This window comes from Jatropha curcas, chromosome 4 (genome assembly GCF_041381405.1).
Source record: "Jatropha curcas cultivar XTBG-Jc1 chromosome 4, XTBG_Jcur_1.0, whole genome shotgun sequence".
Taxonomy (NCBI): domain Eukaryota; kingdom Viridiplantae; phylum Streptophyta; class Magnoliopsida; order Malpighiales; family Euphorbiaceae; genus Jatropha; species Jatropha curcas.
In genome coordinates, this window is record NC_143154.1 from 1,871,783 (window position 1) to 1,898,759 (window position 26,977).

The 26,977-nt window shown below is 31.6% G+C and overlaps 2 protein-coding genes and 1 long non-coding RNA gene across 3 annotated transcripts; 2 read left to right on the forward strand and 1 right to left on the reverse strand.

Moving 5' to 3' along the window:
- The first annotated feature begins 1,858 nt into the window (after positions 1-1,858).
- Positions 1,859-4,877, forward strand: LOC149496642 (uncharacterized). The gene is made up of 2 exons (XR_016320440.1): positions 1,859-2,406; positions 4,613-4,877. It is a non-coding gene; the product is annotated as an uncharacterized LOC149496642 (long non-coding RNA).
- A 376-nt stretch (positions 4,878-5,253) lies between these two features.
- LOC105629123 (ATP synthase subunit beta, mitochondrial) lies at positions 5,254-9,268 on the forward strand. Its single transcript, XM_012210648.4, has 9 exons — positions 5,254-5,859; positions 6,444-6,519; positions 6,612-6,700; positions 7,065-7,182; positions 7,280-7,383; positions 7,567-7,725; positions 7,834-8,058; positions 8,173-8,484; positions 8,920-9,268. The coding sequence occupies exons 1-9, from the start codon at positions 5,389-5,391 to the stop codon at positions 9,031-9,033; spliced, it is 1,668 nt and encodes a 555-aa protein (XP_012066038.1). The 5' UTR covers positions 5,254-5,388; the 3' UTR covers positions 9,034-9,268.
- Positions 9,269-14,025: 4,757 nt separating this feature from the next.
- On the reverse strand, positions 14,026-23,676 carry LOC105629397 (histone-lysine N-methyltransferase, H3 lysine-9 specific SUVH4). The gene is made up of 16 exons (XM_037637517.2): positions 23,587-23,676; positions 22,527-23,134; positions 21,439-21,483; positions 21,015-21,080; positions 19,716-19,770; positions 19,434-19,543; positions 18,712-18,876; positions 18,156-18,257; positions 17,525-17,623; positions 17,042-17,091; positions 16,855-16,943; positions 15,992-16,151; positions 15,493-15,598; positions 15,226-15,408; positions 14,539-14,775; positions 14,026-14,426 (listed from the first exon to the last, which is right to left on the reverse strand). Exons 2-16 carry the CDS (start codon positions 23,109-23,111, stop codon positions 14,313-14,315), a joined length of 2,166 nt encoding a protein of 721 aa, XP_037493445.1. The 5' UTR covers positions 23,112-23,134; positions 23,587-23,676; the 3' UTR covers positions 14,026-14,312.
- Between the last annotated feature and the right edge of the window lie 3,301 nt (positions 23,677-26,977).

The window sequence follows — 26,977 nt, forward strand, 5'->3', positions numbered from 1 at the left end:
CTGACGTGGACTTCCTTCGTTTTAGGGGCATGATGTAAATGGAGATGTTGTGTAACGTGTGGTAGCCCCCGCGAAAGCAGAGTGAAAAAACCAATGTTATGAAAAACAAATCAGACCGGTCGGTCTAACCGGTTAACTTGTAATCGATAGTTAATCCAACTATCCAATCCGAGACACTTTTTCGTTTACTAGTTTTTTTTTATCAGGTTGCGTAATATGCTATTTTTTATAATTGTTTAGTTTTTTTTATTTAGATTAAAAATATAATTAGATTCTTATTTAGATCGTAAATAAATACACACAGTAAAATATTTTTTTAGTTATATATCTTGCACTGTAATATTTTATTAAAAAAATTAATATATTTATTTCTTTCTTTAAAATAGCTATTTAAATATGAAATATATCATTTATATTATCTTCAACATACTGATTCTAAAATTTTTATTATATATTAGTTGCTTTTATTTTTTATTTAAATAGTTGCTTTTTTTTATTTAAATACCAAATTGATTTTATAAAAATCACCACATATCTTTTAGTTTACGTTTTATAATTAATTTTCATGTTTTTTTAATAACTTTCCGTATAATCTCTTTTAGTAAATAAATATTTTTTAATAATAACTTTAGTTTCTCACTCTTTTTCTAAAAACCTAAAATTTAAAATCTCTCTTTTTTTTCTTCTCGGTGACCATCGTGAATTCCGACTGATAGTCACCCCTTTCCTTTTTTTTTTTTTTTTTTTTTTTGCAAATAATCCTTAAATGTGTTTATAAATCTGAATTATTATTGCCTATATCTAGATATTTTGTTCTCAGATTTAATTCTGAGCTATTGTTATCACTATTATGGTGATTTTATCTAACTATTTTATTATTTGGATAGTTATGTAGAAAGAAATACATATCTCATTTTCAATAAAAGGAATAAATTTGAAAGTAATCAAATTGAACTTGTAGAAAGATCATGGAGTCGAACAGTGAAGATGAATAGCCACCAAGTGGAGTATACATCACCTGTGACACAAATATTATGCTCTGTCAACTCGATCAGATATTTCAAATCAAGATTGTGTTTTTTTTTCTTTATATAAATGTTTTTTTTCTTTATTTTTTATAATACAATTGACATAATTATTTAACAAAAATGAATAACAAACACCAATTATATCTATTATATATAATATAATAATTTGTCATTTTTTTATTAAAATATAGATCATAAATTTCATATAATAAATAAACTAATGTCCCATGCTAATCAATTAATTATATAAACACTAATATTCACCATAATAATTATTTTAAATTTATATTCATCACGAAAAATAGTTGAGTTTGTAGTAAAGGGTAACTTTGTCGATAAATATTTCAATGATTCAATTTTGTGAAATTTATTTATAAATTTCATCAATTTTAGTAGAATTTGAATTGAACAATACCCAATTCTACAGAATTTAAATCTGTATTATTTTTCATTCAAAGCATAAAAATTTATGAAATTCATTTATTCTAACTTTAAAAGCAAATTGAAACGACCCGAAAATTTAATTTCGTAGAATTTTCATTTAAAAAAACTAAATTTTTATTTCAACCAATGAAATTATACCAGCTAGTATTTTATTATTGCTAAGCTGGACCCGTAAACCAATTCGATTTTTCGAAAACCAAGCGAAAAACTCGAAAACCAAGCAAGTCGAGCTGAATCATTGAAATTAGACCAAACCGGTTCGAATCGAACCGGAATGGTCTAGAAGCCCAAGATTTTTTTTTCTCTTTTTTTTTCTTTTTCTTTTTCTTTTTTTTCTTTCTTTTCTCTTTTTTCCCTTCTTCTTCCTTGCGCCAGCGCCATCGCGCGCGACCTCCTCGTCCTTCCCTCCCCATTCCAGCCACCGGAACCGATCAAGCTAGCCTCCTCGCCGTCACCTCCTCGCTGCAGCGGTTTCGGTCCCCTGTCTCTCTTCCGTTCCTACGTACCCAGCAACTGCAGAAAACCAGCGAGCTCGTGGACGGAAATCGCGTCGCGTCTCTAGCTCGATTCTCCGGCAGTCGACTCCAGCTTTCTCCTCCATCGACGACGAGCGCTGAACACGGGTGAGCTGGAGCCGTTTGTCCTGGATTTTTTTTTTTTTTTGGCGGCGGCGACGATAGTGGTATTACACCACTGCCAAGCTCGATCCGGCCACTTTGAGGATCGATCTCACCCAACTAATGTCGAAAATGGAGCCCTTGGTGAATTTTGAGCCGAATAGTATGATCGATGCAAGTTTCTGGGCAGCTTTCATTTTCCGGCCACCATGGACGGCGGCGACAGCGGCGGTCCGGCGACACTCCTGCGAGGCTCCGAGAGACAGAACTCTCTTCTCTCCGCGCTGATCATGGAATCGTCGCCCGATTCTCAATTGGTACGTTCTAAGACTAAATTATCAATTTTTTTCGCATATAAAGAACTAATTGATTAAAGAATTTAATTGAGTTATTAAGTAGATTGAATTGAATAATAAAAAATTAAATTATTGGAATAGCTTAAATATATATAGACATTTATAATCTTTTGTATATAAATTAGATTGATTAGTGTGCGTGATTGCGATAGCGAACATGATCAGTTAATTAGTTTAGGATTTTAGAATAATGTAATTGCAAATTAGTTAAACCATCGACAAATAAAATTTACATGAATTATAATTATAATTAGAAGACTTGACATGGAAATAAGAATTCACATATAGAATAGCTAGATTGTTGAATTCATTATGAAATTTTTGGTAAGGAAATGATGACTCGTTAGTACGATAGTAGGTATTTTTGGTCGTTGGCTGAAATCTTGGTATATTATAAAAGAACCTTGACTGTACCGTTTAAATTGAACTATAAATTGGAATGGCGAAAGAATTGAGAAACCTGAAATGGCAGCATGCCATTTTAACTAATTAGCTGAACAATTATTGCCGTATAATGCAAACCAAGTTATAAATTAAGTTCTTGGTGGGAAATGGGTTAAGTAGCATACGATGTATGAGTTTAATCAATAACTCAAGGTTTCTTTGATATAATGGCAGCTTCTAGTTAGAGAAAATCATGGATTATTGCTTGATATGGAATATTTGAAGTAGTAATCTAATTCTCGTTAAGAATTAATCAGTCGGTATACTTTTTAGTCGTAAATTAGATTTCTTAGTAGAGGTATTCATTAAATGTTAGTTTAATTAAAGCATTTGTTCTTAGTAGCTAATTTAAATTTAATAAAAGTATAAATCTGTGGTTGTCATCTTTAAGCAAGAATGAAGAAATGAAAGCTTGATAAAGAGTACTATAATAGTTAGACACTACGAAACTATCAAATGAAAGTAATTGAAATTAACTTAATGATATAAGTTTTATTCGATTACATATGTATTAAAAGCTTTCATTTGTTTGATAACTAGCTATTAAAGCTAGTTATAATTATATGAAGTAAAGAATGATTGCTATTATCATTAGAACATGATTGTTGTTTTGGAAGGAGGATGGGATTTTAAATTGATTGATTGCCCGACGGATGGGCTGTGTGCATTGATTGATAAAGATATAATGATATTGTGATATGTGAGCAGGTAGATAGTTCAATTTTTTTAGGGGAGGTGCTGCCGAAATTTTGATAAAAATTTAGACTAAATTTTAATTAACAACATAATTAAAAAGTTTATTTAGATTAGTTCTATAATTTGGTACATAATAAATATAGTGCTCTGATTAATTTACTATCTTTATTATTCATTTAATTACTTACATATTTATTTATTATTTTCATTATTATTGTTATTATTGTTATTTATTTTATTATTGTTGATTAATGCTAATACTATTTATTTACTTATTTGCATTGATTTTGGATGTTTAATTGTGCATTGCATTACGATGTTTAATTGATTGATATGTCTGCATTTGATTGCAATGTTTGATAAATTGTGTTGTGATAATGCTATGCTTTGTTTGTGTGGAATTGGGATGAAGTGGACCACCGTGGGTCTGTGAGGACGGTCTGTGATATGGATCCGAATGTTATATGATATTTGACCGTCGGCCGGGAAAATGGGAGATCGGCGCCCCCGTGTGCACCTGATGATATGGATTATGTGGAAAACCACAGGAATGGCTTCTTGTTGTTGCGCACCTGATAATCTAGATTTGATTGTAGCCCGCAGGGTGGCCTCCTGTTGTGAGCACTTGATGATCTAGATTGGATGGAGACCACCGGGTTGCCTCCTGTTGGTATGGAAAAGAAAAGAGAGAATGGAAATATAATGAGAGGACTGGTCAGTGAGGATTAGACCAGTTGGCCGTATGGGGGATCGGCTCCCTGGTGCACATGTATGAGAGGGCGAGCCATGTGTGAGGACGGCTCGTTGGGGTTTCAGGTGGCGCCACTGACTAATTTCCACGTGATGTGATTATATGAAGATGTTTATGATTGTGAGTGCTGGTGATATGCCATTTGTGTGACTGGCTGCGTGAGCATATAACTAGTCGAATGACTAGATTAATATGTGTACGCATTTGTGTGACTGCGTGTGTTTTGCAATAATTATTACTCCTTAGAAAACTCACATGTCTTGTTTGATTTTTCAGGAAGTAGGTTTTTCCTTTAACCCGATTTAGGCTATGTTTCTTCGGCGCAGGGCAATAAAGAATTTTTCCTAGTTTCATAATTATTTTGCTATGTATACTAACAGTTAGTGACTCCGCAGTTGTAAGATTTGTATACTTTTAATCGTTTATTATTACAGATGAGATAATTATGTGATGCATTGTTAATTAGGCCCGAACTGTGGAATGTTGTAGCAGATAAATTTGGGCCGAGATTTAATAAAATATTGAGGTTTATCTTTCTTAATCATATGGGCTGAATGTTGAAATTTCATATCGAGATAATAGTTTCTAGCGTTTCAGGCTTACTACGGGCCTCGGGAGCCTTAAGCTTACCTGGGCCCTAGTGCCGGTCCGGCCCACGGAAACGGGTCGTGACACAAATGCACTCGTGTATATAATTAGTTAATATTTGAAAATTGAATTATTTACTTTTTTTTTTAAATGGAATTATTTACTTACTTGCAGTATTATTTGAAAACTTTATAATTTAATAGTTTTAAAATTGAAATTCTGAAAAAAAGATTTATAATTTTATTAACGTACATAATAAATTTTTATCGACTTTTCTCTTTTTATTTAAAAAAACAAATCAAAATCGTACAAAATAACACGACCCGAATTTCATAACCGGGTCCGGCCAAAAATTAGCTCTCTTTCAGAATCTGATAGTAGAAAGCAGTTAAAGTCTCCAATGTCCACTCTCTAGCTCCATCAAAACTCTCACATTCTCCGATCAAATCAAATCCCCGTAAAAGATGTCGTCTCGCAAGCTTCTCTCCAGTCTCCTTCGCTCTTCTCTCCGTCGTTCCACCAGATCCTCACACTCCAACCACTCGAAATCCCCTCTTACTCGCCCTCTCCCTGCTCTTCTCTCACGCGCCACTTACTTCTCCACGTCCGCCGCCGCGCCATCATCTTCTCCTACGAAACCCACTTCATCTCCCACCACCGCTGTTGGTGGATCTAGTGGTAAGATATTCGATGAGTTCACCGGAAAAGGAGCGATCGGGCAAGTGTGCCAGGTCATCGGAGCCGTCGTAGATGTGCGATTCGATGAAGGATTGCCTCCAATATTGACGGCGTTAGAAGTGATGGATAACTCGATCAGATTGGTGTTGGAAGTGGCACAACATTTGGGTGAGAATATGGTGAGAACTATTGCTATGGATGGGACCGAAGGACTCGTGAGAGGACAGAGGGTTTTAAATACTGGCTCTCCTATCACTGTAAGTTATAAGCTTCTTCATATCCTTCTTTATATATATATATATATATATATATATATATATATACATATACACGTATATATATTATTTGAATTTGGGTATTGCTGTTTTTGGTGTTTGCTTATAATGTGGATTGAAATTTGTAGGATATTTTGTTGAATTCTTATCATTCTGTTGTTCGATTATTCTCTTCAATGGGTTTTGGTTAAATCAAATAAAAATGCCAACTTTGAGATTATTTTGTAAATTTAAATTTGTAGTTATTGAAATATTATAAATTTGAAATATTATGCGATTCATCTAACTTGAAGCTTTGGGAATGCACTTTGTGAATGAGATAGCTTTCTTTTGGAGACATTGCTTGTTTGACTGTTCTTCAATGTTATGATTCAACTTCTTATTTATTGAATTTAGTTAATTTTGTAAAAATTGTCGATTTACTGCATATTTGACTGAATGGATCGTTATAATGCAATCGTTGTCCTCATTCACCATGATATGGCATTCTGATTTGCTTCCTGCTTTGAACATCTTGTGTGCTTAATGTTGCAGTATTAAAAGAAGTTGATTTATTTTATCTATAGGTGCCTGTTGGTAGGGCTACCCTTGGACGCATCATGAATGTTATTGGAGAGCCCATTGATGAGAAGGGTGAAATCAGTAAGAAGCTAGACCTCTTACATGTAACATTGGTTTTATAAATTTTATGTGCAGGGACTAATTCTTTAATTGTTCTGATTCTTTGTTATCAGAAACCGAGCACTTTTTACCCATTCATAGAGAAGCTCCAGCATTTGTTGAGCAGGCAACTGAACAACAGATTCTTGTTACTGGTATTAAGGTATATGAGCTGCTCTTTTACCTACAAAAGCATTAAAACGAGATCCCTTGGAAAGCAAAGAAGTCAATTTCATTTAAAGGTGATATAATGTTGTCCATGCGGTTTAATGGATTATTATGAAGAATGATTTATGCCATTTCTTGGTAAAGGGAATTGTTAGTTGGTCAATTTCTTTCCTCTTTTTTTTTTTTACATAAATAAGGAAAAAGACACTACTTATCTATAGAAAGTCATAAATCTTTACAACCATAAAAAAGTATGTTGTATCTATAGAAGTTCAATTCCTAATGTGTTTTGTTCATTGAGGATACAAGTTAGAAGTTTTATTGATTAATTGTGTTTGTTTTGCATATTTTTTTTCTAGGTTGTTGATCTCCTTGCACCTTACCAAAGAGGTGGTAAGATCGGGCTCTTTGGTGGTGCTGGTGTGGGAAAGACAGTGCTAATTATGGAACTTATCAACAATGTTGCTAAGGCTCATGGTTGGTTTCGTCCAAGTGCATTTAAACTGCTCCTATGTTGAAGTTGTTGGTTTGCAATTTAATGGATTTTTTTTTTTCCCATTTTCCCCCTTTTCAGGTGGTTTCTCTGTGTTTGCTGGTGTGGGTGAACGTACTCGAGAGGGTAATGACCTATACAGGGAAATGATTGAAAGTGGTGTCATTAAGCTCGGAGAGAAGCAGGTTAATTTGCTTCAATTTTCTTTTTGTAATCGATCATGGAGTACTTGTATTTTTTGATTTTGTTTTCTTATTCTGTTATCAAACATATATGTAATTTCCTAATTTCTTTGCAAAAAATGAAAGAAGGAAAAGATAAATCAAAAGAGTGTTATTTATTGTTTGCAACATTCCTTTGTATTTCAGAGTGACAGCAAGTGCGCTCTTGTCTATGGTCAAATGAATGAGCCTCCTGGTGCCCGTGCTCGTGTTGGACTCACTGGATTGACTGTGGCTGAACATTTCAGGGATGCCGAAGGACAAGATGTGCTTCTCTTCATTGATAACATTTTCCGCTTTACCCAAGTAGGCTTTTCATTTGTGTTTGTTTTATTAATTGTTGGATTATGGGGATCTAATCATTAAGCTAATTTGCTAAGTGGTTCATTTTGAATATTCCTTCTCATTTTGCAGGCTAACTCAGAGGTGTCTGCTTTGCTTGGCCGTATTCCTTCTGCTGTCGGCTACCAACCTACCTTGGCAACAGATCTTGGAGGCCTTCAAGAGCGTATTACTACAACAAAGAAGGGTTCCATTACATCTGTGCAGGCTATTTATGTGCCTGCTGATGACTTGACAGATCCTGCTCCTGCAACCACTTTTGCCCATCTTGATGCCACAACAGTGCTGTCACGTCAAGTATGCTTCCTCCTGGACTGGCCTTTTTTATGTATTTATTTATTTTACGTTTAATAAGAAATCGTTTTACTATTTTCTTTATTATAAAAATCTCTGCTTTCGCTTCTTGAGCAGATTTCCGAGCTTGGTATTTATCCTGCTGTTGATCCCTTGGATTCTACTTCTCGCATGCTGTCTCCTCATATCTTGGGAGAAGAACACTACAATACTGCTCGTGGCGTCCAGAAAGTCCTCCAAAACTATAAGAATCTGCAAGACATCATTGCTATTCTAGGGATGGATGAACTTAGTGAAGATGACAAATTGACTGTTGCCCGTGCTCGCAAAATTCAAAGATTCTTGAGCCAGCCTTTCCATGTTGCAGAAGTGTTTACTGGTGCCCCCGGAAAATATGTTGAATTGAAAGAAAGCATCACTAGTTTCCAGGTGATTATATTTTTTCCTTTGCCGTGCGTCTTTTCTGAATCCTTCAGAAAGCATCACTTCTCATTTTCTCTTGAAACCTTTCTGAACTTGTTTCATTACGTGATTTTTGTTTGAATTTACCAACTTTCAATAGATAATTTGAAGGACTGGCGAGTTCTTGCATTGAACTTGCTAATGCTTAACAACATTTAGTTCTAGGACTGTTACATTTGTCGTCTTGAGCTGGAGGGTAATATATTTCACTTCAGAGCTATCCAGCCCCTACTTAACATTTGGCCCTCATTTAGCCATCAACAATTCAACTAGTTTTCAACCTTACTAGAATTTCATGCATATTGAATAATTGATTGGTATATTTACTTATGATATTGTTTACGTTTTCCTTTTTCTCCAATTTATTTAGCCTAAACATTTTATGATGTTCCCAATTTGAAGGGAGTCTTGGATGGGAAATATGATGATCTTCCTGAGCAGTCATTTTACATGGTTGGCGGCATCGAAGAAGTTATTGCCAAGGCAGATAAGATTGCGAAGGAAAATGCTGCATAATTACCTTTGTTCTGCTAGCGCTTCGGAGAAGCAATAATGTAGGTAGGTTCCTTAATTATTTGGAGATGGAAGAGTATGATTTTTTTTATTTGAAGCTTTAAGCTTTTTGTAGATTAAAAACTTAGGCAGAGAAATGAGTGATAATGCATACTCTTTTCAAGTCCTGCCCCATTTTCTGTAATAAAAAATGGAACTTGAATGTATCAATTTTCGTCATAATCATTTCATTTCTATATGCAGATTGTTGGATTTAAAACTTGTTAAAAGTTTGAACTACGCCAAAGAAACAATGCCATGAAACACCTTGAGGTGGTTGTTTTAGATTCATTCAGTGGTTATGCTATTTTAATATAATACTCTTTCTGTTTCAAAATATAAATTATTTTTGAATTATTATTTTGTTTCAAAATATAAGTAGTTTTAAATATTTTAAAGAGCAATAAATGATGTTTTTTTAATGTTACATTTATTTACATTAAATACAATAAATACTTTCATAAATAATTATGATTTTGAGATAAAAGATAATTTGATCAAATTAACCTTGGTTTTGTTATAATTTAGAAAATTAATTATTTTTTTAATTCTTATGTAAAAATTTTAAATGACTTATATTTTAGAACGGAGGTAGTACATTCTATCTATTCCAAAAAATATAATACCAAGAAAGAGTATCGATTTCATAACACAAGAAAGAAGAGTATCGATTTCATTTTTAACCAAGTAATTTGAAAGCAACGGTTAAAATACTGTACACAATTTCAATAACAGTAACCACAAAAATCAATGTCTACTTGGTAGTTCTTATCTTTATTACTATCTCTTCTTACGTTTGAAATTTCATATTCTTTACGAAAATAATAAATTTATCTAAATTATAATAAATTATTGAGTAAATTGATTATATTAACTTTATTTAATATTAATTTTCTAAGAAAACTATTAAATTAAAATAATAATTATTGGTCATATATAAATGGAAAACATAAGAAAAAAAAATATTTATTATTTTTTGAAACCATAAATGTGACAAGTATTTTGGAACAAACCATTTTCTCAAACGTGACAAATATTATGAAAACGGAGATAGTATTAAAAAACCATTTCCTTGATAATTCTTAATTAAATAATTGATAGTCAGCAAGCTTTATAGAGATATATCATTCAAAGTTATATTCCCTCTATCCCAAAATACAATATAAGTCGTTTAAGATTTTTTCAGAAGGATTAAGGAAGTACTTAATTTTTCTAAATTATAACAAAATCAAGAGTAAGTTGATCAAATTATCTTTTATTTTAAACCAAGAGTTACATGTAGTTATTATATTTACCATAAATAAGGGTAACATTGGAAAAACATCATTTATTACTCCTTAAAATACTCAAAACCACTTATATTTTGGAACAAAATAATCACTTAAAAACGATTTATATTTTGATACTCAAAACGACAATGACTTATATTTCGGACAAAATAATCACTCAAAAATAATTTATATTTTGGGACGGAGGAAGTATTATTTATTATTATATGTTAGATTATAAAAGAAAAAGAAAGAAAAACCGTAGATAATATATAATAAAAAATTAATTTAAAAAATATTTAGCAAAGAAAAAAAAAAAGGTAATTATAGAATGCAGAAAAAACAAAGCACATATTTTAAAATATTTTTTACGGTCTGTCATGAAATTTGTTGCATATTTCTGGAAGTATGAAATTTCTTGTTCACAAACTTATGTTTACTTTTTGCTCTCCATTTTCCTTGGAAAAGTAAAAATTAGCATTGGTCAAGTCGGCTGTTGACGTCTGGATACAGAGACTGGGCTGGGAAGTGGGAACTCTTCATCATCAGTTTAATCAGTTAAACTTGAAGCTATAGTATTTTTTATTGCCTTGAAATTTCTTATGCAACATAAAAAATAAAAAATAGTATTTTTTATTGCCTTTAAATTTCTTTTACAAAATTAAAATCTTATTTTTTAGCCTTTGTTTATTTTTAAAAAATAACTTTCTGAAAAATAAAAGATTGCAGTTCAAATTTTCACTTATTTGTTTGCAGAAATTACCGAAACCTAGAAGATTGCAGAAACCCTTACTTGCTTTAGACTGACTTGGCCGAAGGAGACTAACTGGTGGCCGTCATAGTAATGAGTCTCTACTCTACAATCTAGCAGTAATGAAATATCTAGGAATGAGTTGCTTCCACTTCATTTTTATTTTCAGCATGACAATGGTGATGATGATCATTTCTGTTAGAAGAAGATGATAAAGATTTTGTTTGAAAACTTTAAAAGTTCTTGTAACAAATGCAGCCTACTTAGACTAATGAATCTTGTGAATACAAAAGCACAACTGCTGTTCTTGTTGGTTCAACTTTTGTTTAATGTTCTAAACATTCACCAGTTCTTTTTTCCTTTTTCTCCACTAATTTTTTAATATTGAAAAATTAAATCGTTTTCGAACTTTATTGTAATTGTTTTCCACCGTATTTAGCCTAACTTACATGTTTTTTAGTCTTATTTTTAATTCTTAATTATTTTTTTTTTTTGGAAGTTTCTACAAAGAGAGTTTTTAACCTTTCCATTTTTTAATTTCTAATACAAGCTCACAGTTTCTTGCTAAGAATGATATTAATATTATTCATAAATACATTTATCGTATTGCTGTTGAAATTGTCAACATCGGTTATATTTAGTGAGCAGTAATGTAATGGAGTGTAATCACGATTATGCAATATAATCGTTATTATGTTGTATGATTATGGCTTACCAAATACGATATCAAGTATATATAAACTAACTTGATCATGAAGAGAGAAACTTCTTCAAGGAGGAAAATGATCCAATGACTTCCAAAAATTTCAACGAGGAGCCTTATAAAAATAAAAAGAAAAGAAAAGAAATACTTAAAATTAAAATAATTTACTTTAAAATAAAAATCATATAAAAATATTAATCACACATTTTTGTCGTTCTAAACTTATTATTCTCAAAACAAAATTCTAAATAAATATATACATATATATATCAAATGACTACAACATTATTCATTGAGAATTTTTCATGTATTTATTATGTCAAATGATTGAGGAAAATTAACTGTGAATGATAATATCACACATTTTGCACCATGATAAATTAATTGTATATTTATGCAATATACATTTAATTAAGTTAATTATAAAATGGTAATATTTCGATGTCTTAATCATAAATTGGAAAAAAAATTTTTGGGATATTGGAGAAAATTTAATGACTCATACGTGCAATAATATTCAGATGCCATAAGAGATTTCATGGGTTGATAATAAAGACTTTCTCTTTTTTTCAAATGATATGACTTCTCCATCAATTCTTCTCCATCAGTTCTAATGGTAGAGCAAGTTCCACAATCTCCTGAATTTGCATTACCTCCTATTTCAGTTTTATTAATGAAACAAGAAATTTAGAGCGTTGGTGAAACCGCATTTCATATGAAGATTAGCTGAGTCAATGAAGAACCACCCCAGGTTGAGTTTGTTAAGGTGTTATAAGCGGTTACACAATTTACAGAAGTTGTTAATTGAATTGGTTGTTAGATTCATCTAGAATTCACTGTAATCTGATATAAAAGCATTCTTCCATTGTAATTGTATTCATTCTTGTATTTTCTACAAGCTTAATGAGAATTTTCTGGTAGTTTCTTTTTTCTTTTTGGATTCATTCTCTTTCTTGAACTGAAACCCACTGCCGGTCTGTATAAGAGCCAGTGATCCCCAGCAACGCTGATGGTGCTCATACTTGTGCTCAGGAGGCTGTTAGGAAGGAAGTGGCAGCAATGATCTTGCAGGCAGAACAGAGACAGGAAATTCGGTTACAAATGAACTGGTTAGACTTGCTCTTGAAGCAGAGGTTGATAATGTTCTTGCTTCTTCTAGATTTAAAATGTATTTTCTTCTTAGTGATATTAGTATTATTGGTGTTATTTGTTAAAATCATTTACAAGGATACGAATTTTACTTCATTTGCCTTCTACATTAAGGCAACACTGTCTAATAGTTTTAATTAAATATATTTCACTGCAGTTTGGAAAAGGATAGGAGTCCAGGATTTAACCTTTTTTTTTCTCGTTTCAAAAAAAGAAAATTATAATTTATGGGGTAAATAAAATTTTTTCTTTTATTTATTGTTGGGTAATTTTTTATTTTATATTGAAATTTTTGCATCATTAACCTCTGGATAAAGCTACAGTGATCACTTTTCTAACAGTTAATTAACTTTTTTAGCTTCAATTTAAGAAGAGGATGTTATTATAAGGGTATAAACTCCTAACTTTATTAGTTGTATCATGGCATTATTTGCAGTCCATGAAATTATTAATACACAGAATATAGAACATTGTAAATTTTTAAAAAATTAATTTTCTATAGAATTCCAAACCTTACATGTATAGTTGGAAAATTTTATAGGAAGGAAAATAAAAAAATAATAATAAAAAAGCCTAGGTATCCTTATTTCCTATTATTTTGAAATATAGAGAAAATTTGTAGAGAATAAAATTTGAAGTAAAATCCCCCAGTCAAGTGGATAAGTTGTTTGCATTTCTGCCCCCCCTTTTCTATCATTTTGTTGATTTATGTGTAGCGAAGGAAATATGCCGATCTAAAAAGAGTTCAATACATAAATTCATCCCGTACTTTTACAAAAATATCTTATAGCACTTTTAACTTTTAATTTAACCTATTTAACACTTTAATTAATTTATTGAACACTTCAAGTTATAAAATTGAATTTGATTAAACACTTATTGAATAGTTGAAAAATGTAAAAATTATTATTTCAAAAGTCGTATTTACCACATCAAATCAATATTTTGCATAAAAAGCCAAAAACTTTAAAAATTTTTTATTTTTAACTTGACTGAGATGTGAGATTATTTCAAAAAAAGAAATTGAGAATGCCACAAGGTTGATTTCAGGGTTAGATGCAGCTAAAAGTAACATTCTCAGACAGTTATGAAAATCAAAATATATGAGGTCCCATGAAATTAAGATTGTTTTCACAATGGCAGTACTTGTACAAATGTATAACACCAAGAATGTATGCGATCACATATTAAGATACATGGTGAAACTCCCAAATGAAGGTGTAATTATAGTATTATACATCAAATACAACACTATATATCGCCCGGCTTTACTTCTTTCAGGTAAAGGATAGGGAAAAACAGTTCAAGAATGAGAGAATGCAGCTCAACTGCAAAAAATGGTACAACCTCAACTTACAAGCCTTTGATTGCCTTAATACAAACGTCCTCGACACTCGTCTGCACCGCAGAAGCACGGTGCCTGTTTTATTTCCCCATCAGGACCAATAACACTATCTAGTACATAACCATAGTCATAAGTAAGTTCCTGTTTGCAGCAATGAGTAAAACTTTTAGTTAGGCTCTGTTTGGGATTGAGTTTGGAATTTCATTTCAAAATCTATACCGTGAGTTAAAGATAAAGATCATTGGAAGATTACCTGCATAGGAGGTATGTCATCAGCAGCAAATAGCACAACCCGAGCAAGTCTAATATCATGATGGGAGCTTAAAACACACTGGACAAATAGATTCGGTCGGCAGCTGTGATTAATAAATCTGGCAACATTACCACAGGAACCTGCATCTATGCAAAACTCAGACTCGCTCTCTGCCAGGTTATCGTCTTCTTTATCTGCAAGATCACTTGTAGGTAAAGTCACATCACCTTGTCGCCTCTGCAAGAACAAGTGCTTTAGTAGAATGCTTTTGCGTTTTGCATAACATGACATAAGAATGTGAGAAAATGATAATTGCTCTAGAAACATGAAATAACAGAAACTATAAATGCACCTATCCTGAGGAGAGATCAGTTTAGAGTAAGAATGGCAACTAGTTGAAGATGTGAAATGGACTGACTGAAATTGAAATCAAATTTTATTAATGTTTCGATATTAACTAAATTGTAAAACGATCCTTGAACAAGTTGCAAATCTTCCTTTTCCTAATTAAAAAAAAAAGTAGTAATAGTTAAAACACAAATTATTGTCAATAACTTATATATATACACAACTCATTGCATTAAACTAATGAAATGGGACAAAAATGTAAAGTTCATATATTACCATTTTAGAAGCTTGAAACAAGCATATAAAAATTGTCAATTTGTCAGATGATTATATTAGTACCTCTCTTCCCCCTATTCCTTTCATTGTGTGCCAGCAGTCAATGTCAAATATGTAGTCATTCTCTGAGACATTATCTAACTCATCATTCCTTCTAAGAAGTCCAGTGTATTCACATACTGGAGCACCAGAAGGAATAGCATCCCAAGACCTGACAGCCCAACCTTTGTTCTCTGTGCGATAGACCTGTTCAAAGAAAAAGTTTATCATTAAACAAAAGGGCAATTTAATAAGGAAAATAAATTTCTCCTTGATTGCATGGCTAATTACCTCAAGTCGGTATTTTAATTTCCTCTGAGAAACTCGGTTAATGCATTCAGGTCCACATCCACATCCTGGTCCACATTCGTAGACCACATCCTTTGGTTCAATTAGTCTGAAGAAGGAAAAGGTTTCAGAATAAGTTCGGACAGAGGAGAAATAAGTAGTGAACAAGAATATAGAGCAATTATTATGGCAATTAATTTAACACTCCTAAAACAACAATGAAAAGAATTTCCCCTGGAAAAGGAGTCTCTGAAAATTTACATGTGCTGCAATAATATGAGATGCACTTTCTGCCAAGGATACCAAGTCTAACTTAAATCATAAGTTAACACTTAAATGGAGAAAAGGGAAAAAAATTTATTGAACCACCAGTAGTATAAAAATGAATCTTCAGTGATATACCAATTAAACTCCATAATGGACTAATGATTTCGGTGTATGAAACTCTAAAGTTGCACAAAAACAAGACTCAAATTACACCATAATTAATTTATATACCCACCTGCCACCATTTTTCTGCACATAAGGAAAGTCAGCGCCATTAAGTTGAGCACAAGAGCAAGATTCCGAATTTGTACAATTTCCTTTACAACTGCATCCAGAGGCACTGGGAGGAACTGTAATATTTCTTGCAACTTCAACGGATTTGGTATATTTAAACTCTACAAATTTTGAGATTTTATCATTAAGCTAGCCAACAGACTTAATATCAATCACATATATCAACAAAGACAAGAAGCAAGAAAACCAAAGGAGAGATATGGAAAGAAGGCATCATTTGAATTTAACTACGAAAAAAAGATAAATCCCGCCTTATTTATATTTATATGACCAATAGCATAAGACCATACAGAAAATAAGCAAAATATTAGCTAAAGACTAGAGTATACAACCAAGATTGTTTCTCTCTCCCCACCTCAAAATCCCTCCCAAAAAAAATAAATTTAAGAGAAAATGAAAATCTTCATGTGCTATGGTATGCAATAGAAACTAGTAAAAAAATTTCCAATTTCTATGATGTAAACAACCCAAGATATTCTTTAAAATAGCATGTCCTTTCTAAGCCCCTCATTTATAAGAACAATAGCATAAGACCATACGAACAAGATTACTTCTCGCTCCCCCGGCCCCCCCTCCCCCCAAAAAAAAAAAATATGAAAAAGAAAATGAAACCTTCATGTGCTATGATGTGCAATAGAAACTAGTTAAAGAATTCAAATTTCTATGATGGAAACAACCCAAGATATTCTTTAAAATAGCATGTCCTTTCTAAGATAGACTATTTAAAATGGAAGGAGAGAAAACTTGTCTTCCTCTGGTGAATCTGATTCCTTCTAATCACCATAAGTTGATAAGAAAACTTGCCTGCAGGTGCAATTGGAGGAACGTCTATCACATTGGTTACAGGAATACATCTATCTTCTTCACCGTAAGAAATGTCTTCACATAGCAAGCTTAGAAAATAATACTTTTGTCAGTTTACAAGACAGATAGAATGCAGAAGGAAAATAGCATGTTATTTATTAACATGACAGTTCTACAGATTCCATACCCAGCTAATCTTGGAGAAGCATTAGACACTCCTGCTCGTCCAAAATGAACCTAAAATAAAACAACTAATTGGTTGAACTCAAACAAATTGCATACAAGTGGCAAATAGAAAAATAACAGTAGTATAATATACGCCAGAAATCTGTATACAAAACACAAGGGCATTAACTAATTACTGGTACATTTTTTTACAGCTAAGTTAAACATACATTATGTCATTACTCCCTAATTATGCACTGAATTAAACAGGAAATTATTGGAAGTGGAAACATATACCATCAGAGAAAGAAAACATAAAGGATTGCATCAAAATGAAATATAAAAAAAAAATACCTTTTGCAATTTGTTCTTGTTGATCAGTAAAAGGTATTAAAAAGCATTATGATGACTTACTAAAAAGAAGATAGATACCTAATTTAGAGGGAAGAAAGTGCATGCAATTTCATAAACTAATAAACCCCAAAAGAAGAAAAGAAATTATAACCTGATCTATGTCCATTTTGGGCTGTCCTAGAAGTCGCTTTAAACGGAACTTATAAACAAAACATCCAGAAGCACCTTTCTCAGTCCAGCAATTCACTACCTGCAAACAAGATGAAAAATTAATGGAACCCACGTTAGACTGTCTTATTAGTATTTAAGAAAATTGTACCCATTAGATACAGCATATCAGCAATTGAATCATCAAACATTATATGACAATGATCCAACATCATATCTATGTGTAATGCATTAGAATACAAAAAATAAATATGTTGCTTCAAATAATCATTCAATGCTTACCCATGTTCAACCGTCACTGAAAATGAAATATCTAACTCAAACAGTATCCTAATTACAAAGGAGAACAGAGACACAGAAAGTATTGATGCAGGTGAAGAGATAATCGCTTTAAGACTTGCACATTTGTCTACGTGCGCTTGTGTGTGTCTGTATATAAAATAAGGATTTGGGGACATTTAAGTTCCAGAATCCAGTTCATATGCATTGACCATCTGTCGTCTCACTGATAACAAGAGTATCTTCAACATATGCAGAGAGAGCACAACTTAACAAACAAGAACGTATCAACTTTGTCACAAAAAAGAGAAGCTAAAAGAAATATATTTGTAAACCTTGTACAAGCCACAGTATGTGTAAACTTTGCGGCTGCGACAACCAGGTTTTGAACTATGTCCACGGATGAATCTAACAGGTACAAATTGCTCCATGTTATTCTGCAGGAGAATGAAAATAAAACTTCACTGGATAGCAAGTCTCAAATTATTATAAAGCAATTTCGCACACAGCTCGTTCTGTTATGCAAAATGGAAGTGTGTTGACTAAAAGTTAGAATGAGATAAATGGCCTCATACAACATTACTAATTATGAAACTTTAACGATTGGATTGCAATCATCATAATAAACAAATCAAATAGAGCAAATTATATCAATTTTAATTTATTAGAAAAAATGGTAAAAAAGACACTATAATCATAAAAACCAAATGCAAAAGAGCCTACTTCACATGCAATGAAGATTGTTTGTCATTAGGGAGCGGCTGCTATTTCACATTCATCAACCTTAAATTTCTACTTTGCATTCACGAAATATCATATAGTACACATGGGCTGAAATGATAATAGGACAACACATCATTAGAAAAGGATACAATCACAAATCCATATCACCTTGAGAGCCAAATTTCCACGGAGCAAAACTTGATCTTTAGTTTGATTCCCATTTCCACCTTGTCCTGTATACACAACTTCGTTTGAGTAATCAACATCATCTTCATATTCTCCAGACATAATAATTGATACTGCTAGTGGGCAGGTGTAACCATCACGCTTCTTCTGCAACATTCCAAGAGGCAATTAAACATTCAAAAAAAGCTCAAAAGCTTATTTAATATAGTGCTAAATGATAGATAAAATGGCCAACTACCATCCTCCCATACAGGTTCAGACTGCCTAAGCATAGCAGCATCAATTGCTTATTTAGTTTCCATAACAGTTTTGGCTTGTTTTGTAAGGCAAAAAAAAAAAAAAATCCATTTAAACTTAGATTCATCAACATTTTGTAAATCGTAAATTGTAAAATGCATTCCAAGAAGACTAGTATCACCTCCATTATGTGCAAATATAGTCAAGCTTAGCCAAATATGTACAAAAGTTAATGTGATATAAAGAGTTCAGGGCTATTTCACAACTGTGAATTAATTGTCTGCAATAAGTTCAAAGCACAACTTTAAGGTAATTACATGCCAACATGCTTTCTTCTTCATCAACACACACAAACTTAAATTTTTTCTTCTTATACATCAAGGACTGTACAGGTGAACCGATATCTATTCATACAAACAGATTAATCTTTCATTAAAAAAAACAAAAAAAAAAAAAAGATTCGTTACCTGTCCTCCAGAAAATTTTGATATGTAATCAATTCCATTCAACCAATGTCCATGAAAACCGAGAGCAACCATTTCAGATCGAGAGTTAAATTTGTGTCCAACAGCAATACCTGCATATTAAGGAATACTTTCATATTTGCAGGTAAAAGAATTTAATGCAAAAAATTGTACTTGCATAACTAGAAAGATAACCTCATAAATTCTTGAAAGCAAACCTCAAAATATTAAAATGCAATGAAACAAAAATATAAACACTAACTATCACAATTATCATACACCAACCCGGTAAATGGCCAATGATCTTTTCAGGGTATAAGACTTCTTTTTTGTTTTGCATCTGCCATAATCAGCCAGAAAATAATTAGATGAAAGAAAGAACAATTCACTAAGATTTTAGCACAAATGGGAGACAAAAAAAATCACTCTCAGGACTTATACTGCACAATATAAGTAAATGAGAATTTCAAAATGATATAATGTCAATCAAAAAGTTAGTGCAGCTGAGAATTACCATTAGTGGGATCACATATCAATTTTTTTCTAATGAACAAAATTTTTCATTTATCATAATCAAGTACCAAAATGTCAATTAGTTCAGTGTGTTCACTTATATAGTTGTTAGAATAATATTGATTTATTATCCAAACCAGATCATTCAGTGCAATTTAAGTATTGAATGGTTTGAGTCAGATATATGAATTGACTTAAAGAGAAAAATGCAAATGAATAATGAGATCACAATTCAAAGAGCATGATTCAATTATATTTTCACTCTTCTAAAACTAAACTACTCCATTTTCACATTATTTTCTTCTTTTTTTTTTCTTATTTAATCACTCTTGATCTCTTCCTTCTGTACTTATTATTTTGTTTTCTCCATCTCATTTTTTATTTTAAAAAATTGTCTCTGTATCCTACTTGTCACTCTTTCCCCAAACCAAAAAAATCAATGCTAAACTAATGATCAGTGAATATTGAACTGAAATTAATAGTAATCTAGGACTAATTTATTTTGAATTTCCTAGATATATTTGAAGATGATACAAATCATAGAAGCATTACCATTTTAAAGATAAAAAGGGAAATAGAAATCTCATAAATCATAGAAACTAAATCATAACTTTATATTTAAAGAACTGTGAATAAAGGTCCTTTTAAGATAATAAAGAGCAAGTCTTTTCCTACAGGAAATATGATGCAAGTTATGGAATATGAAAGTCAAAAATATTTATGTTAGATTAACACAACAGATACATTTCAGTGCTTCTTAATTTATGAGTAATATATTCAATTATGAGATGGGGCCTATATCACTTGCTTTCATGGCAGGCACATTCCAATCCACCGCAGAATCAAATGTATTTGTTAAAGTAACATGAGGCATGATATCATTGATATTCTACCAAATCTTTAAATTTGTTTTCACACTAGAACTTGTAAATTTTATATTTGCAATTCAATCTCAGTTTGATATCTTTGTTCACCAGTATTGTGATGAAAGAAATATAAGAGCAGACAATATGAACCATGAGTTCTGAATATCCAGCACGATCATATACAGTGGGATTGCTATCAACTTGCCTTGGTAGTTGCCTTAAGATCAGGTCTCCTAATAGATCGCGTAGCATTAGTAATTGAATTTCCATGCTGCAGAAAACTTTCATTAGCGTTAACTTCAACAACAATCACAAGAATCAGTACTATAAAGCATGTGGCACAAGTTGGTCACTAAACATTGTTGCTCCATGATTGTTCTAAGGAAAAAAATGGCCCAGAAGATCATGTATCTTTAAATCCTTGTTTAATTCCATAACTAACTCAAGTGTCATAAACATATTGACCAAAACCACTAGATTAGACAAAACCGTACTTCAAGAATTGAATATAAAAAAGAAGATGAAAAAAAATAAAAGAAGAAGAAAAAAGGGATTGAAACTGGCCAAGTGATAGAAGGGGATTTCGGGGTGGGGTTCATAAGAGGAAAGGAAAAGCTCAAGAACCTCACTTTATTTGTATCGCCCTTTTGCTTCTTACATCTCTTATCCTCTTCCTGCACATTTATTGAGTATGGAATATAAAATCAGCAGGACAGCTTATCAATTTAAATAAGCAAATTTAGATTTTTATTATTCTTAACATATACTTTCCCTAACAGGATTTAGATCTTCACATGATTAAATATTTTTCTTAGATAATGACAACTAAAACCAGTCATAGCACAGAGACGATGCCTTCAACAACTCATGAAAGGACAAACATTTTATGCAACACCATTACGTTGGAAAGAATATAAAATGTTGACATTATAATGACTGCATCTTTGTCCCATGAAAGGTAAACACAAGTGCAGATTATTCATAAAATGGAAGAACTTCAGTCAGTAATATGTATTAACAACTAAGGGTAGATAAAATATAAAGCACCTTGTTGATCTAATTCACAACAGTTTTAATGGAAATAACTACAATGATGCTAATATCCTTTTTATTATATACTGTTTCCTTCTTCGTCAATGTAAGCAACTGTCACTTGTTACACTACTTGTTAAACCAAGTTTTCTTGCCTTATTATTCGCAACCTGAAATAAATATCCACACATGTGCCTAAGATATACTAAATTGGAAACAAAGCCCATAATCTAATAGATCCAATGTCATTTCTAAAGCAGAAAGAACCACATTAAAGCGCAACTCACCACCCTCAAATAAACAATGTCAGGATGAAGGAATGGAGGAAAGCAAAATCCATAAAATAATATCAAGCATCTTTTTAAAACCTCAGGTCTACTTACTAAAAATGAATGAATAAGCATGTGGACTTTGACCATGTAATTACAAAATACTTCAAAATCTAATAAGAAAAACTTGTGTTCATTTTCGTTCTTATTAATTTGTTAATTCACATAAAAAAAAAAACATCACAATCGAGTACGTCAAACTGTTGAGCGAAAAGAAGCGAATAAATAAGCCAGAATAGAGCAACAATAAAGCACCTCTCCTATCACTTGTCAAGATTAGTAAAACAAACAGTTTCAGAGAAACATATGATCTTCATATTTATTCCTATTCATAATATCTTAGTGAATGTGATCACCTGAGCAAAATGAAGGCAATATTTGTTAAAAATCTGCATTGTCTGTTCCACCCTTTCATTGGCCATTTGAAGGATACTTTCAGCTAGAAAACCCTCATAGTCTGTCCATTTCAGATAAGCATCTTCCTCTAACTCCACAATCTCTGCATCACCATCCTGTAAGTCCAAAATTTCTGTACCAGCATGTCCAATAGGAACAGACTCACATCTACTGCTTCTATCTTCTACATCTTTTTTATCCAAATCAGGTTGGCACTCCCTGATTGAGTGATTAAGCTTACTTAGTTTTTTGCCATTGCCAGAATTATCTCTAAGGGAATTCAATTCCCTCTTCCTATGATTATTATCATCCTCTGGAGTAACTGAATGTTTTCTCCAATCACTACCATAATATGGTTTTTTATCTTGGGGTATACTTTTAAGTCTTGGGCTAACCCTTCGTTCCAGAACAAGTTCTTTTGACTTTAATTTATCAACTTGTTGTGCAATGTTATTGTTCAAGTTAACATCAACTATTTCACTTTGAGTTTCTTGCTCGCTAGACTTCTCATTGGAACCATTGCCACCTTGGTGAGTACTATCCATCAATTGATTCCGATATCAAAATTCTGCATTGAAAACAAGAAAATAAACCCAAAAGAAAAACTTTTTTTTAAAAAAATCCTTTATAGCGGAAGCACAATCGTCTTTGTATAAGAGGTTAAGGATTCAAAACCTAGCAAGAAAAGAGAATTTCGAAAAAGAAAAAAAAAAAGATCCTAGAAAATAAAATCGCATTGAACCCAATTCCAAAAATTGCTACTTCAATACAATTAAATAAAGCAAAAACACTAATATCCATGACTTCTGAGTGTTATAAGAAGTTAATCAAAATTGAAATTGGATTTGTAAGACAAACACAGAAATTTGAAAAGAAATACCTAGAAAAACCCATTTGCTAGAATTTAGAAACGAGTTTCAGTTTATTAGTTGGTGACCAATGCAGATTGTTGTATTTTGTCAAAATGCTCTGAAATGGATTCCAAATAAAAAGGTACAAAACTAAAGTACATAAACATACCAGAAAAACGAGAGAGAAAGAGAAAGGAGAATATCAGACGAGAGCAATTCCCGAGAGTATTTGAATATAAGTCCTCAGAACTGTTCTAGGTTTTTTTTTTCCCCCTTAAATATATTAATATACGAATCAGAATCTCTACTTTAAGAAATTAATTAAATACCTTCTACTTTATTACTTACTCCCCTTTCAAAATAATTGTTATTTTTTTACACGCAAGGCATAATTTGGTGGTGAATGTATATATGATCTGATAATAGAAATTCAGGTTCGAATTGCCCTCTTCTAATACTTAAAAAAATAATAATTTTTTTGACTTCTTTTCTCAAAATAAGTCGTTTTTAGATTTATTTTTTTTAGAATTGTCATTTTTAGAATTTCAAAAACTCCATTAATTTTTTTTTCTTAATTTACCCTTATTTTACTCATAAATAATTGTCCCTCAATTGCTCTCTCTATCATAAAATTCTCTTAAATAGGGTGATCGCATTTTTTTCAAAAACTTTTAATTGATCAGAATATCCCTTCAATCGGCTAGAATTCCTTCCTTGAACGAAACTAGATTTTGTGAAATCATATTGAATATTTGACAATATATTCCGTGCCTTGCTAAAAAACCAATCCTTGTTTATCAATCCCACTCTGGAGCTGCAGAGCTTGCAAAGAGGTTCAAGAAAACTGGGAAATGAGTGCTACTGCTGCTGGAACTTCCATAGCGGGATCTATATCTTTGTCTTTGCTACATACAATAAGTCGTATGCGCTTGTAGGTGAGAAATTGGCTTGACCCGGCCAAACAGAAAACTTCATATCACTATCGGTCTTGGCCTCAGACTTGCTCTTACTTTCCCAACCGAGCTAACGAACGAAGGATCCTCCTATATAATTATATAAGATAGGCTAGTCCTGTATGCTATTATTCCAATGCTGACATGTCAAATAGACAATTTATTACTGGTGACTATAGAAAGCTTTCATTGTGTGACCACATCTCTGTATGGGCAGAGGGCGGGCATAGAACAGACCTTCAAGCAGGCATTACATCGATCCAATCCCTACTTATCTTGGTCTCCAAATCACATAGATAGGGACAGAGTTACAGCAAACAGAGATGAGGAGAAGGTGTCGAGTGTAACCATTGACTGAGCTAGACCAGGAACATCAATTAGAGCTCTTTTTTCCCTTTAGGAAAGGGAATGAAAAGCATTCTTTTCCTAAATAAAAAGTGGGGAAGTTTCTCAACCAAGCCCTTTCTCGTTCCAGATATTCAACTCTCTTCGGCTCCTCTCTAGCTTTCTAGAAGTACACTATGCTCTTATGCTTTGCTCGAGTGTTGAGCTAACTATAGAAATTGAAAGAAATATCAATGAAATAGAGGGAAATAGTGGAATGGAGAATTAAAAAAAAAATTAGTTAACTAAGTTTGTTTAATTTAATTATAGAGTAAAATAGACATTTTATAAATTAATTTTTATAAAGTTTAGACTATTAATTGCATTCCTAATTCATGTGCCAAGCTAAAAAATAATACGATTTATTTCTTAGTTTTCTAATTCATTATAGTCGAGATGTGTCGAACTTGAAATGTCTCATTCTCTACATAATAGAAAAACCAACCAGATCATACTTGATTGATAAAATTACTTTTCAAATTTAAGTTTTGCATAAAGTCATTAAAATTTAAAAAATATGTCTAATATCCTTCAAAGAAAGACATCCAAAGGCCACAAATTAACACTATATTATTGGGATGTACAAGACATGTTGCTTAAAAGGAGTAATATGAAGCTTAGACTTACGAGTGTATTCAATACCTCAACAAAAGAGGAATTGATTTATTGTCGATGCAGAAACAAATAAATAGGAATTCCTATGTATCTGGTACATCCATTGCAACATTAAATAAATAAATATATATATATATATATATATATATATATATATATATATATATATATATCTGTGTGTGTGTGTGCGCGCGCGCGTGTCTATTTATGGAAAGAGAAGAAACCCTAGAATTTTTGTTGTACGTTGTTGTGGCATTTCCTTAAAAGAGTGTGGCTCTCTAAGATTTTTAGCATTTGTTTTAATCTTGCAAAATTTTTCAACATTTTTCTTTTTTATTTACTCTTTTTTCTGCCATCATTTGTTTTTCATTGACAATTTACTTTTTATGAGTTCTAAAATTCAATTATAGCATACGAAGAAATTTAATTATTCTTAGTTTTTTTATGAGTTTTAAATTGGAAAAATAAAAATTACGTCTTAATTTTGTCTAAAATTTTTAAGATTTTTGCAATTTACATATATAGAGATATTTATTAGTTTTGAAATTCAAAATCAAATCAAATATGGCATGTTAGAAAAACAATAAATATGCCTAAATTTTTAAATTTTCATGATTTATCGGTATAAAAATCATTATTTTTGTGTATTCTAACTTTAAATCAAATATATGGTACGTTCAAAATTTAAAAATTTGAAAAATGTTAAAAAAATTTATGCCTTAAAAAAAATACACATCCCTAAAATTATTGCTCCTTAATTCAACTTCCATTCGATGGATCCAAAGTTGATTCATTTAAAATTGTGTTTCTCTAATTTAACTTCCTTTGAAAGAACCATAACATAACTTAATGTAATAAATAGCTAATTATAAATTTGGTCTCTGATTTTTTTTTTTAAATATTTTATATTTTAGTACCTCAATAAAAAATATTTATAATTAAGTATTCGAACTTATTAAAAATTTTTAGATGTTTACAATCAAATATTCGAATCTATTAAAAATTTTTAATAAAGTATGGCCTAATTTTCAATAAATCGCGGCCTGTTTACGTGGCATACTGAAATTGAAATTACATTTAAGATATGCGGTGATTGCTGATGTAAAAAAATGTTGACGTGTCCAAAGGATACATGGCAATCTTAATGGACATAGAGATAGATTTACTAATTTAACTTTTTTTTTATTTTGATAGCTCTCTTATACGCTGATGGTGATCTTATTCATTTTTAGATTTACTTCAAATTTAAAATCTAAATCTGATAGCACATCATTAATTACGAATCTCCATCAACCAAGATTGAAGCTCAAATTCACCAAACATCTTCCTACTCTTTTCATGTACAAAAATTCCAACCCACAATCTTAAGAATTTAACTAACATTCAAATAGAATGAATAATTTTTGGTAATTCCCAAATAATTATTTCTTGGAATATCAAAATTTAGTTGCACTTTTAAATATGAAATGCTTATCATAATAAATAAATAATCTCCAAATCTATAAAATATAAATTCTCATATCCAATCACCTGCTAAAACTGAAAATGAGATCTATATCACAACAACAACCATATCAAGCAAAGCAAATTACCAAACAAAACTTCAAA

Excerpts from the sequence above, each read along its gene's own strand:
- LOC105629123 (XM_012210648.4), top strand. The coding sequence starts at position 5,389 with ATGTCGTCTCGCAAGCTTCTCTCCAGTCTCCTTCGCTCTTCTCTCCGT. Across the intron at positions 6,520-6,611 it reads TGATGAGAAGGGTGAAATCA|AAACCGAGCACTTTTTACCC; the intron begins GTAAGAAGCTAG and ends CTTTGTTATCAG. Across the intron at positions 8,485-8,919 it reads AAAGCATCACTAGTTTCCAG|GGAGTCTTGGATGGGAAATA; the intron begins GTGATTATATTT and ends CCCAATTTGAAG.
- LOC105629397 (XM_037637517.2), bottom strand. The coding sequence starts at position 23,111 with ATGGATAGTACTCACCAAGGTGGCAATGGTTCCAATGAGAAGTCTAGC. Across the intron at positions 17,092-17,524 it reads CCAAAATGGACATAGATCAG|GTTCATTTTGGACGAGCAGG; the intron begins GTTATAATTTCT and ends GTTTTATTTTAG. Across the intron at positions 16,152-16,854 it reads TCCTCCAATTGCACCTGCAG|AGTTTAAATATACCAAATCC; the intron begins GCAAGTTTTCTT and ends CAAAATTTGTAG.